Here is a 14440-nt window from a genome sequence, read left to right on the forward strand (position 1 = left end):
ATATGAGTTTGAACTTGTTGAAAGCAGCAGCAGAACTAAAACCTAAAAGGGAATTATAAGAGGAAGACATTAACAGGAAGTCGGCCACATTGTACAAAAGTCATTTTGACTTCAATGGAAGCCATCAAAAATGCCCTACGGTCTATCTGGTAAAAGCTTTTCCCATTGACTGATTATTCATTTCCATCAGCTCAAATAAAACCTAATCAGGATGGAGCGCCGTTTCTCGACAGCAGCTCCCACCGATGCCCAAACACAGGATCCCAGCACTAATCACCTCGGCAGTAAATCCCATTCCTGCAATAGAAAACTTTCACTCCATTCACAGGGATATTGGATTACTGTGCTTTCCTTACCACCTGGACCCACCTGATCTGACAAGCCTGTCCAGCCTCTCCATGGAGGGGGAAGGCACCCGGGACCTCGGGCTGCCTGACACCGAGCTCTCAGAACCAGCATCAAACGAGTCATCATGGTTCAGCATCAGCAGCTCTTTGACGCACTTGTGGCAGACGCTGTGCTGGCAGGGCAGGATGAGCGGGTGGGTGAAGAGCTCCTTGCAGATGGGGCAGATCAGCTCCCGCTCGATGTTCTTGATAGGGACCTGGTGGTAAAGGACTCAGTTACCATAAAATATGCTTAAAGTTTTCTCCCACGGAGAATGTTGTCTGTCTTGAAAAATACATCTGTACCCCTTGAACTTTCCATTTTGGTGACGTTACAACCACAAACTTCAAAGTATCTCATTGGGATTTTAGTGATCGACCAACAAATCGTAGTTATAGCTGTGAAGAAGAGGCCTTCATGGAGGAGTGGCAAGAAAAAAGCCAACAGAGTCCCATTTGCAGTTTGTAACAAACCATTCAGGGGACACCAGCAGACATGTGGAAAAAGTTAAAGTTGCTCTGATGGTCAGTAAACACAAAGATGTACATTTTTGTGGCCCATGTGTGGTAGAAAACAAGGACTACATATCACCAATATGAAGCATGGTGGTGGCAGCGTTATGCTGTGGGAAAGACTACATAATGAACATGTAGATGGTCAGAGTTGATAGAAATACAGGTTGACCTACATACTGGGAAGTGATTCAATAAAACCTGTTAGAGGCTGCAAAAGACTTGAAACTGGGGCAGAGGTTCACCCTCCAGCAGGACAACAATAAACATACAGGTCCTTCTCAAAATATTAGCATATTGTGATAAAGTTCATTATTTTCCATAATGTCACGATGAAAATTTAACATTCATATATTTTAGATTCATTGCACACCAACTGAAATATTTCAGGTCTTTTATTGTCTTAATACGGATGATTTTGGCATACAGCTCATGAAAACCCAAAATTCCTATCTCACAAAATTAGCATATTTAATCCGACCAATAAAAGAAAAGTGTTTTTAATACAAAAAACGTCAACCTTCAAATAATCATGTACAGTTATGCACTCAATACTTGGTCGGGAATCCTTTTGCAGAAATGACTGCTTCAATGCGGCGTGGCATGGAGGCAATCAGCCTGTGGCACTGCTGAGGTCTTATGGAGGCCCAGGATGCTTCGATTGCGGCCTTTAGCTCATCCAGTGTTGGGTCTTGAGTCTCTCAACGTTCTCTTCACAATATCCCACAGATTCTCTATGGGGTTCAGGTCAGGAGAGTTGGCAGGCCAATTGAGCACAGTGATACCATGGTCAGTAAACCATTTACCAGTGGTTTTGGCACTGTGAGCAGGTGCCAGGTCGTGCTGAAAAATGAAATCTTCATCTCCATAAAGCTTTTCAGCAGATGGAAGCATGAAGTGCTCCAAAATCTCCTGATAGCTAGCTGCATTGACCCTGCCCTTGATAAAACACAGTGGACCAACACCAGCAGCTGACACGGCACCCCAGACCATCACTGACTGTGGGTACTTGACACTGGACTTCTGGCATTTCCTTCTCCCCAGTCTTCCTCCAGACACTGGCACCTTGATTTCCGAATGACATGCAGAATTTGCTTTCATCTGAAAAACGTACTTTGGACCACTGAGCAACAGTCCAGTGCTGCTTCTCTGTAGCCCAGGTCAGGCGCTTCTGCCGCTGTTTCTGGTTCAAAAGTGGCTTGACCTGGGGAATGCGGCACCTGTAGCCCATTTCCTGCACACGCCTGTGCACGGTGGCTCTGGATGTTTCTACTCCAGACTCAGTCCACTGCTTCCGCAGGTCCCCCAAGATCTGGAATCGGCCCTTCTCCACAATCTTCCTCAGGGTCCGGTCACCTCTTCTCGTTGTGCAGCGTTTTCTGCCACACTTTTTCCTTCCCACAGACTTCCCACTGAGGTGCCTTGATACAGCACTCTGGGAACAGCCTATTCGTTCAGAAATGTCTTTCTGTGTCTTACCCTCTTGCTTGAGGGTGTCAATAGTGGCCTTCTAGACAGCAGTCAGGTCGGCAGTCTTACCCATGATTGGGGTTTTGAGTGATGAACCAGGCTGGGAGTTTTAAAGGCCTCAGGAATCTTTTGCAGGTGTTTAGAGTTAACTTGTTGATTCAGGTGATTAGGTTCATAGCTCGTTTAGAGACCCTTTTAATGATATGCTAATTTTGTGAGATAGGAATATTGGGTTTTCATGAGCTGTATGCCAAAATCATCTGTATTAAGACAATAAAAGACCTGAAATATTTCAGTTAGTGTGCAATGAATCTAAAATATATGAATGTTAAATTTTCATCATGACATTATGGAAAATAATGAACTTTATCACAATATGCTAATATTTTGAGAAGGACCTGTACAGCCAAAGCTAGAGCTGAATGATTTACATCAGTGCATATTCATGAGTTAGAATGGCCCAGTCAAAGTACAGAGCTAAATCCAACTGGGAATCTGTTGCAATACTTGAAAACTGCAACTCACAGATAACCATCTAATCCAACAGAGCTTTAAACTATTTTAAAAAGATGGTCAAAAGTTTTCAGTATCTTGAGGTGCAAAGCAAAAGACTTATCGCTCTAAAGGAGTAGAGGGTGATTCAGCAAGAATCAACTCTGGGGGACTGAGCACAAACCCATACCACATATCCCAATTTCTATTGGTCCATCACATAAAATCCCAACAAACAAACTTAAGTTTGGGGTTCCTACGTGAAACAAATAAGTTAAGGGGTGTGAATTCTTCTGCCATGGACTGCATGAGTGGACTTCATCAAAAGCACAGAGCAAAAAGAGTAATTTGCATGAACATTGCAACAAGCTGCAGTTATTTTCTGCAAAGCTAAACAATATGAGCCAAATTTTGGCCGTCGGTGAGCTGGTGAAACACGCCTATTAAGTATGATAAGGAACAGTCAAACTAACACTACTTTCAATTCATTTATCTTCACACAAAGAAAGCCCCAATAAAGCAACACAACAGTCACCCACCATTCTGGTCCTATGTTTCTGACTACATTACATAAGACAGGATTAACCCTGGCTAAATATAGAGAAACAGAGAAATACCAGCTTCCAGTAGCTCACGTTTTAAGAAAGTATTTCTAAAAGCTGCACGCCGACTTCTACCTTTCAACAAGCAGCCGCACATTGTTCATTTAGTTCAGGTGGTGCGACTAAAACAAGCAGCCGCTCATCCAGCGTGTCAAAGTAACAATACCCAGAAGGATAAAGGAAGTCCAAAGGCAGAAACTAATAAAAACGAAACAAAGAGTCGAATCAACAATGAATGGACAATCCCCAGCCTGCAGCTGCAACAGGCTGGGGATCCACAGGCTGATTGAACAATTAGTGAAAAAACTGGATCTTCTCACCGAAAATGCACCACTGCTTCGTCGCATCTCCGCAGTCATGATGAGGCAGCCGATTTCTATTTATTATTATTGTGGTTTTGTTTTCGAGAGATTTAAAAACGCTCTATTCGACGTATCAGAGTCCAAGACCAACAGCAGCAAACTTTTCTGACGCCGGAGGGGGCAGGATGCCGAACAGCCACGGCAACGTGAATTTAAAGGATGACGGTGCGCCACGCCACGCCACGCTGAGCCGCGCTGCGCTGCGCCGGCTGTCTGGGGGTGAATCAGCGGTTGCTGCGCTGCAGCAGCTAGTCCAGCCGGGGGGGAGGAGTGGAGGGTAGAGGGAGGGAGGGGGTGGATCTGGGAACTGACACTGCTGCTGCTTTCATTAACTTCATGAAAACCTCATTCAACGTCCTCTCGGTTCCTTTGACGAATTTATGCAACACAAACGTCTCTGACACTCCCTTTTTAAATCAGGTATCTACACCTGGCGTTTTTCCACACACAAAACATTGTTTTTAGCTCCCATGTAGTGGATTTCATTAGGCCATTGAAATTATAATTACTTATTTGAATGTCCTAAAAAAAACTGGAAAAACGAGCAAACTGAAACCTGCCCCATCAGCATGGATACTGGTGTTTTGTATGTATTAAAGGAACACAGAAACAGGACTAGGTTATTTGAAATGTCTTGGTACTAATGATGGAGCTTCTTGACATTTTATAGTTGTTTGTGGGGTTTCACAGGGTGTGGTGTTCGGACCAGTACTCTTTACATTATACAGCCTCCACTTAATAAAATATGTTCAGCACAATTTCGATTGTTGACACTGATCAAATTAATATAATTCAATTGTGGCCCATTCCTGCTCTGGCTCTGGAAAAAATTCACCCCTTGGTAAATTCACATTTATGTGTTGTCTCCTATAAATTTCCATTTTGTCCCTTCCCACTTACATTTCTTACTTATTGCTCATATTTTACCCAAGCTAAATAATTTTTCTTTGTAGTTTAATATTCCTGATAAATTTTGAGGATGAATGTTTATAAATATCTCACATATATATATATATATGTATATATATATATATATATATATATATATATATATATATATATATATATATATATATATATATATATATATATATATATGTATTTATATGTATATATGTGGCTATTTGGGACAAGTGACGATTATAAAATATGGCATATTATGAGCCTTGATCCAACCAAAATCTCCTGCTGGTAGATATTATTTTTGGAATCATATGACTGCATTGCCTCACTGTAGTCTATGAGTCAAATATTGAAATAATCATTAAAGCAGGTACAAAATGTCTTCCTGGCAGGTAGGAATTGATACATGGTCTGTATGAAAGGCCCACTTTGTACCACAAAAAAGTCAGGTGCACTAAGACCAAAACTGCAAAGGTATAAAATGGTGAAGGAGCAAAGTGACTGACATCCTCCTGATCTGAACTGTAGGGGGATTGTCAGACATTTTTACATGGTTTCAAATTACTTTCCTGTATAAAGTTGCAAATAAAACGTATATGACTCAATTCGCAGTTAACCGTGCTGTATAAGAAGAGGAAAATTGATTCTAAAAGTATTTTACAGAAACATTTGATGTCATGTTTAATGAGGTATTGGCAGTGTAAACAACCTTTAACCTTCTCAGCCATAAGATGATTACGATACCATACCTATATCAATGATACCATATCAAAATCAATGTTATTGCTTTTCTCTTTTTAAAAACAGGTGAGGTAATAGTGGGAGCAGGTCCAGATCTTTTTAGCTACATTTTGTTATTTAAATATATATTGATCTAATATAATTTATTTCTGATTGAGAGGTGCATTTTGCTAAAATTCCAAAAAAGCAAGCCAACCTCTCCAACACTACCATGCAGATATCCTGGGTTTGAGCCCCAACCTGACTAGACCTTTGCTGTATGTCCTCACCCTCTTTCCATCCTATGTCAAGACTGTCCACTTTGAAATAAAAGCCCTTACCAAAATAAATGCAAACAAGAAACCACAAAGTTTTCAGTGACATACAGGGAAATTAAATTTTATTTACATGAGATTTAAGATGTTTTTGACTACTACTGTGACTACATTGTACATGTTTCAATAAAGGCCTTCTTGAAATTCTTCTCTCTGTCCCAGGCTGGGATTTCATTGATCAGATCCAGGCTATATTAGAGTTTGGCAAAATAGAGTGACCCGCTTTTATGAATATTTGTTGTGGCACTGAGCTTCTTTAGGCTGTTACACGGATGATCATACATTTATTTCAGGGAACTGAAATAATATATCATAATAATATAAGTGCTTGCTATAAGACTCACTGTGGTGTTTTTTAATAGAAACCTTTTTTAGAGTAAAACCAACAAATAGAAAACCTAAAAAAACATTGAGTCAGTTTTTTAAAGGAAGGTGGAAAATGATTAATTGTGGAGTCACAAAAGGCATTGAAGGTATCTCTCCGAGCTACTGCACCCTGTTGGTGGTCAGACGCCTCGGAGCTCCACCGGTACTTGGACCCCGGAAACAATCACCACTCTATCTAAAGACTCTTAAAGGAACGACTCTCAAACAGTTTCTAACTTTTAGCTTCTTTAATCTAAGTTAAGGCAGAGGAATGATTACAGAGATCAGCGCTGAGGCTCTCGTCTCGGATTGTCGCCGTCTGTTAGAGGATGACGAAGAGCCCCGATAGAAGGTCACATATAGTTTTTATATCTGGCACTCCAATACAATGGATGTTCCCTCCCTCAGTGATTATCAGTAGACTGTGTCACCATTGTGGTGTCTATCTGTTAGATTGTGTAGTAGCGGGTGTCCATACTTAATCTAAGTGTGCTGTAGCTTTCTAATCAAACCAGTTATATCAGCTGCTCCATCATCAAACCCAATGCCCCAGCTTCAGGTCATTAATGACAACCCTTGGACAATTTATCCTTGTACTGTATGTTTATGAGCATTCTTATCCTATTCTAACAAAAGGGAAACATTAGAACTTATGCTTTATTTCACTAAAGTATAAATGGGAAAAACAGCTGTGAGCATATTAATAAAGGTTATTCCTAACATATCGCTAAGATTAGTGGAATGAGTTTCTTTGTCATTAGCAAGCAAAACTATGTTAGTAGGTCAGTGGTTCTTTAATACTGTGGACAGTATCTCCTTTCTCCCATCACAAAACAAGAGATTTTGTGTTCAGTCCTGCCAGATGGCTGAGTAAAGTCTCCCTGCTCTGTTTACCTGTGCTCCAGTTTTCCCCCCACAGTAGGACATCCTGATTAGACCGATTACTCCAATCTCCCTCAAAACTGTTTCAAAAATAAGGCTAATTCTTTCATTTTGTTATTTACTGAATGCATAGTTTGGCATTAAGAGAATAAAGCTCAGTCTCTTAAATGTTATTTGTAGGTGTACACATCCAGACCTGTACAAAAAGCAAAAGGGTATCACCTTTTGTGGGGGAAAAAGCTAAATAACTGATACATGTGACCGAATCCCTCTCCAGACCCGATTCCTACTGAGCTGTTTCTGCATTGCTGAGGCAAATATCAATGGTAGAGTTGCCTCAAAAACAAGCAAGTGAATCAGGCTTGGAGGGAAGGCTGGGAAAGGTTTACGGAGGAAAATGCAGTGTACATTTGCATATACTATCTTCTAAGTTCATAAAGCATATAGATGTAGAAGCTTAAATAATGTCCATTTAATTTTCAAGGTAAAAAACTAAATGTTCTCTATTTACAGCAAATATAAAGACATTGGCAGGCTATTAGCTTTGGAGCAGACTACATGTTGATGAATGACTGTTTGAATGAATAACCTACCAGGGTATCATTTACATGCCAGGGATTGGGTTCACCCTCACAGATGAGTTATTTTAATTCTGAAAGGGAAATGTTCCTCGAAACCTTCAAAAATCTAGCTCTCCACAATCCAGCTTTGAGTTTATTTAACGGTTTCACATAGACCAGCAGCAAAAACACAACATGAATCTAATAAATATGACATGATACAGAGGCACATTTCTTTTAGTTACAGACCACTAGGCTGTATATGAGGATCCATATTTATCTTTGCACATAGAGGAGGAAAGTGAGGCTAACTATTAGAGAACTGCAGCAAAGGGTGGCATTTTGTGGGGGTGGGGGTTGCCATGTCTCCATAAACACCATTAGAAATAACTACATGCCATCTGCTTGTTTAAGAAGCATGACAGAAAAGGCCCTGTCTGTTCTACCATCACAAATGTAAATGTGTGGGAGGAGTGTGTGCTTTGGTCAGCTTTATCTACATCTGAATGTCTTTTTTATCCCCAACCCCTTGCACCCAGTCCTTAATCCCATGTTTCTAAGGGCTAGTGCGTCCCAAATGTTTGTGTGAGGTAGTGCAAGGGCTACAGGAAATCATTCTTGGATGCCTAATTTGACGTTTTCAGATATATTATGAATATCACTGTTAATTATTGTTAAAAAGTATGAAAAATAGAAAAGATTAATTATTTTCAATTTTAAAATTTTTGCTCTAACAACATCCATTACAATGTGTACTTTTGTTCATGCCAGTATTTTTGGTTGGATATATTTTTAGTTCTTTTCAGCAAGCAAAAATAGGGGAAAGTAGTGTAGTGTTTCTCTCCTTAAGACATAGAGTTACTTGAAGAAAAACACTGAATGTACTGAATATATACAGTTTTAATAATTGTATATGCAGTGAAACAAATAATTATTTGTGCTTTGGAACAACTTTACACAACACTACACAACTGTAGTACAACTACAGTATTTTGTTGGTGGTATATTTGCAAGACATTGAGAAAAGACTATTGACAATCTGGAGCAAATGTCTCAAACTCCTGGTGTCCTGCAGCGTTCAGACATATCCATGCTCCAATGGACCTTCATCAAATGTCTGAATGATCTCCACAGTGTGCAGGTCTGTTAAAGCAGAAACGCAGCTAAAAGTTGCAGGACCTGGGCCTTCGAGGACTAGAGACTGACACCCCTAATCTAGAGAGATTTTGCAAAGTTTTATGTTTAAGATTCCTCCCCCTGTATGGGTTGTAAAAAATAATTGTTAGCAGGTTCTCTAAGAATAACAAAACAGGTCATTTTGATAAAACAAGTATTTCCTTATATTGTATGTTTTCCTCCTTCTATATAAAGTTGCTCAGAAAAAATATGAGATTTTTCCCAATTATTTTCACTGAGATTATTCTACTGTAATAAAATACAGTTCTACCCAGGCTGCCAAGAAATGTGTCTGTCTATATAAATACAAAGTAACTGTGATGGTGATTCAGTTCCATACATTCTGCTCTTATATGCACGCGTGAACAAGTCTCACAGCTGACTAGAAATACACATTGACACACATTCTGTCAGTAGGAGGTGGGCAAAGACAGCAGCTCGCTCTATGCAGACACATGCACACCTCAGTAACCCAGAGCCCAGTCTGAAAACACATCTGTTCCCACATACTGGCAGAAGTCAGTGATCTATCTCACTGCAACACAGACTGCAAACCCACCCAACAAAGATGTGGAATAAAGCCAGAATGTTTCCCTCAATACTAATTCATACTCCAATTCTATCTGGTCATAGCTCTGGTTATAAAATGAGATAACAATCAATATCACTTAAATGCACATTTAAAGAGAAACAGATGCATACAGTGTGCATTACCGGAATTAATAGGATTTAAATCAATTTACTTTAAACAAATAAAGCAGACACAGGGTAATCATAGCTCATATCAGAATGGTCATGTCCATAAAGTACATAAAGTCCATAAATAGAATAGAATAGAATAGAATAGAATAGAATAGGGTGTCAGTGACCGTGGCTCTCCGCCTCTGACAGCCTGCAGGCCGTCCCCGGCGCTGACAGGCAGACCGCTGCTGTCAAAAGGACCCTAAATCATCCGGATGTGACTCACCTCTCCCCGCTCGATCCGCTCCACGATGCTGGCGAACTCCGTCATCTCCTCGGAGTCTGACATGGCTACAGATGGTGATGGATCCACAGTAAGCTTGCAGCTACAGACCGCTCAGTGGAGCGCAGGAATAATTAAATGTTTGTAGAACAACAAAAAAGGCTGCCGAGCCTTACAGGAGGAGGAGGATCGAGAGGCTGCAGAGATGAAAGTGAGATGGGATCAAGAGGCAGGAGCAGCTCCCCTGATCACCATCGTCTCTCCTCCCTCCTTCCTCTCTGTGTGCAAGCTCATGTTTTGTCTGGAGAGTCTACAGGACATGCGCCGGCTGCTGTTTGGTGGTAGTTGGCTTCATCTTGGAGGAGAAAAGCCCCGCCCTCGTCTCCACTGTACCATCTCCCTCCTCCTTCATCATCATCATCATCACCATCATCCCTCAGCGGCGACGTCTCGACCCACAGAGCTCTTTGTATCATCCAACATCTGTCTCCCTGTGACTCTTGTTTGATCCACAGTAATCCCATGCTTGGAGATCAGAAGATGGGTTTTAAATCTGTTGGTGACATCACGTCAAGTTTAACAGAAGGATGGCGGTGTCCTCATATATGCCAACAAAATGACTCAAATATGAGAACCTCTGTATTTTTATGTGGAGGAGGTCCATTGTCGGTTAGAAAATGACATACACCTTCTATAAGAGGTTAGATGTCATCATGCTGGACATGTACTGATACATTTGAACAGTTCCCATCATGCAACAAACAATTTGAATTAATCTTGAAATCAAGAATTGGGTGCACAAGGTTATTGTTAAATTTCCCTCATCCACACATATCATCACATATTCACATCCCTGTTAAATTTTGTCTCAAAATTTTATTCAACAAGCAGTTTGTTTCTGGTAGGAGACAAGAAAGACTTCTCTCAAAAGATAAACCAATGTAAAATGACTATTAATAAAACATTTTTTATATTTACATTTTATGATGAAAACAATTTGTACAATTCTCAATGATCAATAGAATAATCTTTGCATGCATTACAGCATTACAGCTGCATTTGGGTCCATCAGTACATGTAAAATCTGGAGATGGGTAGAAGACAATGAAAAGCATAAATATTAGGTGGAGTGACTATAGGAACACAAAACAGATCAGTCTAACTGAATGTTATGAAAGCCTGGATGGATCATGAACTGACGGCAACTGAGGGAGCCTGAAATATCAGGAGGAAATGACATCAAAATAGAACATAGCTGACCACAAATCAGCACTAAGAAACAGCAAAAAGCCAAATAAATAACGCTAACCACAGAAATCACTTAGAGCTCAGATCTTGATAGCTTAATTTTACTCTGCTTTATCCATTCCAAAACCAAATTCTGTGTGTGTTATTTGGGTTATCTGAATAAGAACACCTAAGTGTGTTACATTTTCAACTCTCTGACCTAAATTACTTTTAGGTGAAAGGAAATTTGTCAGGGTGCTTAGAAGCAATCTAGGAACCACTGAAAGATGTTAAGACACCAAGTTCACTGTACAGAGTGACTTTAACATCAAGGACAGAGAAGGTGCCAACCAAAATCGATACCTCCTTGCAAGACAAAAATTTGCAACTGCCCACACAGACAAGCTGAATGCATTTTATTTATTTTTTTTACGATCAGATAAGAGAAATATTGAGCTATTTGGCCACATGACAAGAAAAATGTTTGAAAGAGTCAAAAAGAGGTTTTAAAACCTAAGAATACTTCACCAATGGTCAAGCATGATGGTGGTTGCATCATGCTGAGGGTCTGTTTAGCTGCCAATGGTGCATGTGCATTGCAAATATATTGGTTGGAATAATAAGGAAGGGGGATTACTTCCATATTGTCTTTGTCTTCACCTCAGATCGAAAGCTAAGTGCCTGAAAGCGGGAGATATCCAGATAGTGAAAAAAAGTCCAAATTGTCATGATCCTTAAATGTTTAGGTTCTCATTTGTGCTTTGATCGCTTCTGAGTTCTTTATTATTGTTTCAAAAGGTCTTGCCATATTCAGTTTATTTCTCTGTGTTCGTAAGGTGTTGCCATATAGTTTAATTCCTTCTGGTTTAGAGTCTAACTGATTTTTTGTATTCTGTTCTTGGTTTATTCTAGTTTATTCTCTTAGGTCAGTATTGGTCCTTCCCTTCTTGATTTGTAGTTTCCTTTGTGTCTAGTTTAGTTCCCTCCTCAGCATATAAAAGCAAGAGTAAGTTTTCAGCTTTTCATCACTAAAATCTTCAACATGCTCATTTCCTGTTCACATCTGCATTTTGGTCCAACTCTCAACCTACAAACAATAATACAAATATTATGACATCCATCTCCATGACGGTTAAACTGCTAACCTGCACTTTACCCATATATTTTGCATGGAGGTGTGTCTTAATTTGGCACAGTCGAGTGGCTTAACAATGTTTCATGGCCACAGCACAGAATGTGGGGCGACAGCGAGAGGCCGGGATTAAGTTTGTGTTTTCATTTTTTTGGCAAGGCCACTTGTTCCGCATCAGCAGATGGCCTCATGGCTTCACACAGATATATTCCCTCCACCCTGGTGAGCATGAGGAGGAGGGCGGCAGACAGGCAGAGACTGCCCCTGACACAAAGCAGCAGAAGTGTGACTACATAAATAACTCGAAAGCTGCCATCGTTGTTAAATGACAGCAATGCCGAAGCAAGTCGCAAACATATTATTGGTTATCTTGAATCCTTTTATCAAAAAACAATCAAAAAACAGACTTTTGATGTTCACAGATCACCATCATTTTTCCAAAGCCTATTGAAAAGCAGTCTCTGCTTTCAGTGTATCAATCTTGGCTTGGCCAACAGCTCCTTATTAGGTGTGAAAGAGTCTTAGTCATTATTTGGTCATTCATTGTCAAGGCCTTTGCTGGGAAGCCAAACTGTGAGGTACTCGCTGTATGTAATTGTGTATTGTTCAGCAAAAAGATCAGGGCCTTATTACATTTGGAAATCCACTCATACAAAATGTAGGAGGAACATCGCTTACAGTACGTTTTTTGGAGTGTCCATATAATCAGTTATCCTCCATTCTGGTTCCACAAGAACGCAAGGCGAGTTTGGGTGTCAGGAACCTTTTCTAGGAGCCAGACTGGTTTAGTGGGGTTGTTCTTCTTTCTACTGCATCCACCAGTTCAAAGGAGGTTCCCAGGACAGGATTTACCTTAAAAACAATCAGTCAAGTTAGTCCAAAGTCAGCCCAAAGGGAAATGTGCAACAGTTTTTAGATGGATTTAATTGCTACAGACTTGAAATTCATATAAAGGCTTATAGCTTTTTGCAAGATAATGCACTGTTACATCAGACCAACATCTTACAGCTTGACTTGAGATGAATATGAATATGGATGAATGTTGAAATTAAATCTCCTAATGAACCAGAGATCCCTAAGATTTACGGAAAACAGGAACTCTGCTCTTTAGGGAGAAGAACATGCTGACTGTATTTAATATTAGTTACAGTTTGATGTTTATCTCAATTTGGAGGGATTTTTATTCAGTTGCAGAATGTAAACATAGCAAAACAATCAGAAGTTAATGTTTCTGGCTGTAGCACACATGGTTGCAATCCCAAAAGGAGCTGTCATCCATCTTTCCTCTGCTGGATGCAGAAATCAGCGTCCGTGAAATTGTCACAGAAAAATTCAAGTTATGCAGTCAAGCTGAAAAACATGCAGTGATTTAACGATCAGGTCAGTAATTTATATTTTCACTAAACAGTCAACATTTTCATTTATCTGTTTCAAATATTAATAATGAGCACTTAATATGCAGTGCAACAGATCCAGTGGGAATGTAAACCTTACACAAAATGAAGAAAAAAAATGACTTAAAAAAATCAAGAAGCATCAGCATTTCTGGTTTATACGTCATTTCCAAATCAGAGGTGAGCTCCATGTGAAAAAAAAATGTCATCACTCATGTATGAATATGGATGAATGTTGAAATTAAATCTCCTAATGAACCAGAGATCCATGTGAAAAGAAAATGTCATCACTCATGTTTAAATGTCTGTAAGTCAATATTGTCATTACAAATTGTATGGCAGTTCACGATGTGCTTTAATTCACTGGTGCCAATGTGTAGCACAAGCAGAGATGAGACTTAAATGCCCCATAAAAAGCCACATAAACCCATGTGCCCTCTGCCCGACTGAATAATTAATAAGATGCATTGATTAGCATACAGGGCAGAATGACTTAGGGGGAATTTTAGCAACACCTACAGATAATTATCACATATGCACTCACATCAGATCGATTAAAGCTGTAAATGTGCTGAATTTAAATCATTCTGTGGCAAAAGCGGCTTAAGATGTTGTACAAAGTAATCAATTTCTTTTATAATCTCCAAGTGTTTTCTAATTTCAGCCACAGAGTAGATTTGTCCCTCTGCTCTTATGTTGTGGTTGTGTTTCCTTTCCCCAAATGTCACTAAGTTTTGTGTGTGGAGACAGATGTGCTGGCTGATGAAAAACTGGTCGGACGTCACATTTCGACTTCGTTTTCTTTTTGTTTGTTCAGCTATAATTTTATCTGTTTTTACTATCATGTTGCCATTTCATAGTCTTTAAATGTTGTATGCCCATTGCTTAACCATAGTGCATCCGGTTATTTCTACATGTAGTATTTCAGTAAGTTATGGAGATAACAAAAATCATAA

At 39.7% G+C, this 14440-nt stretch overlaps 1 protein-coding gene across 3 annotated transcripts in view; it reads right to left on the reverse strand.

Annotated features, from left to right (window-relative positions):
- The window catches only part of trim36 (tripartite motif containing 36), a 38680-nt gene extending 28093 nt beyond the window's left edge, over positions 1-10587 (reverse strand). Inside the window, exons 1-2 of one of the 3 annotated variants that reach the window (XM_047382181.1) lie at positions 9735-10587; positions 370-604 (exon numbers count right to left, since the gene is read on the reverse strand). In XM_047382181.1, the coding sequence (XP_047238137.1) occupies positions 370-604; positions 9735-9797 (298 nt within the window). In that variant the 5' untranslated portion in view covers positions 9798-10587. Of the gene's footprint in view, positions 1-369; positions 605-3783; positions 4077-9734 lie in introns of those variants that run through there. The other 2 variants (XM_047382183.1, XM_047382182.1) reach the window with 2 other exon arrangements.
- Between the last annotated feature and the right edge of the window lie 3853 nt (positions 10588-14440).

This window comes from Girardinichthys multiradiatus, chromosome 12 (assembly GCF_021462225.1).
Source record: "Girardinichthys multiradiatus isolate DD_20200921_A chromosome 12, DD_fGirMul_XY1, whole genome shotgun sequence".
Classification (NCBI taxonomy): Eukaryota; Metazoa; Chordata; class Actinopteri; order Cyprinodontiformes; family Goodeidae; genus Girardinichthys; species Girardinichthys multiradiatus.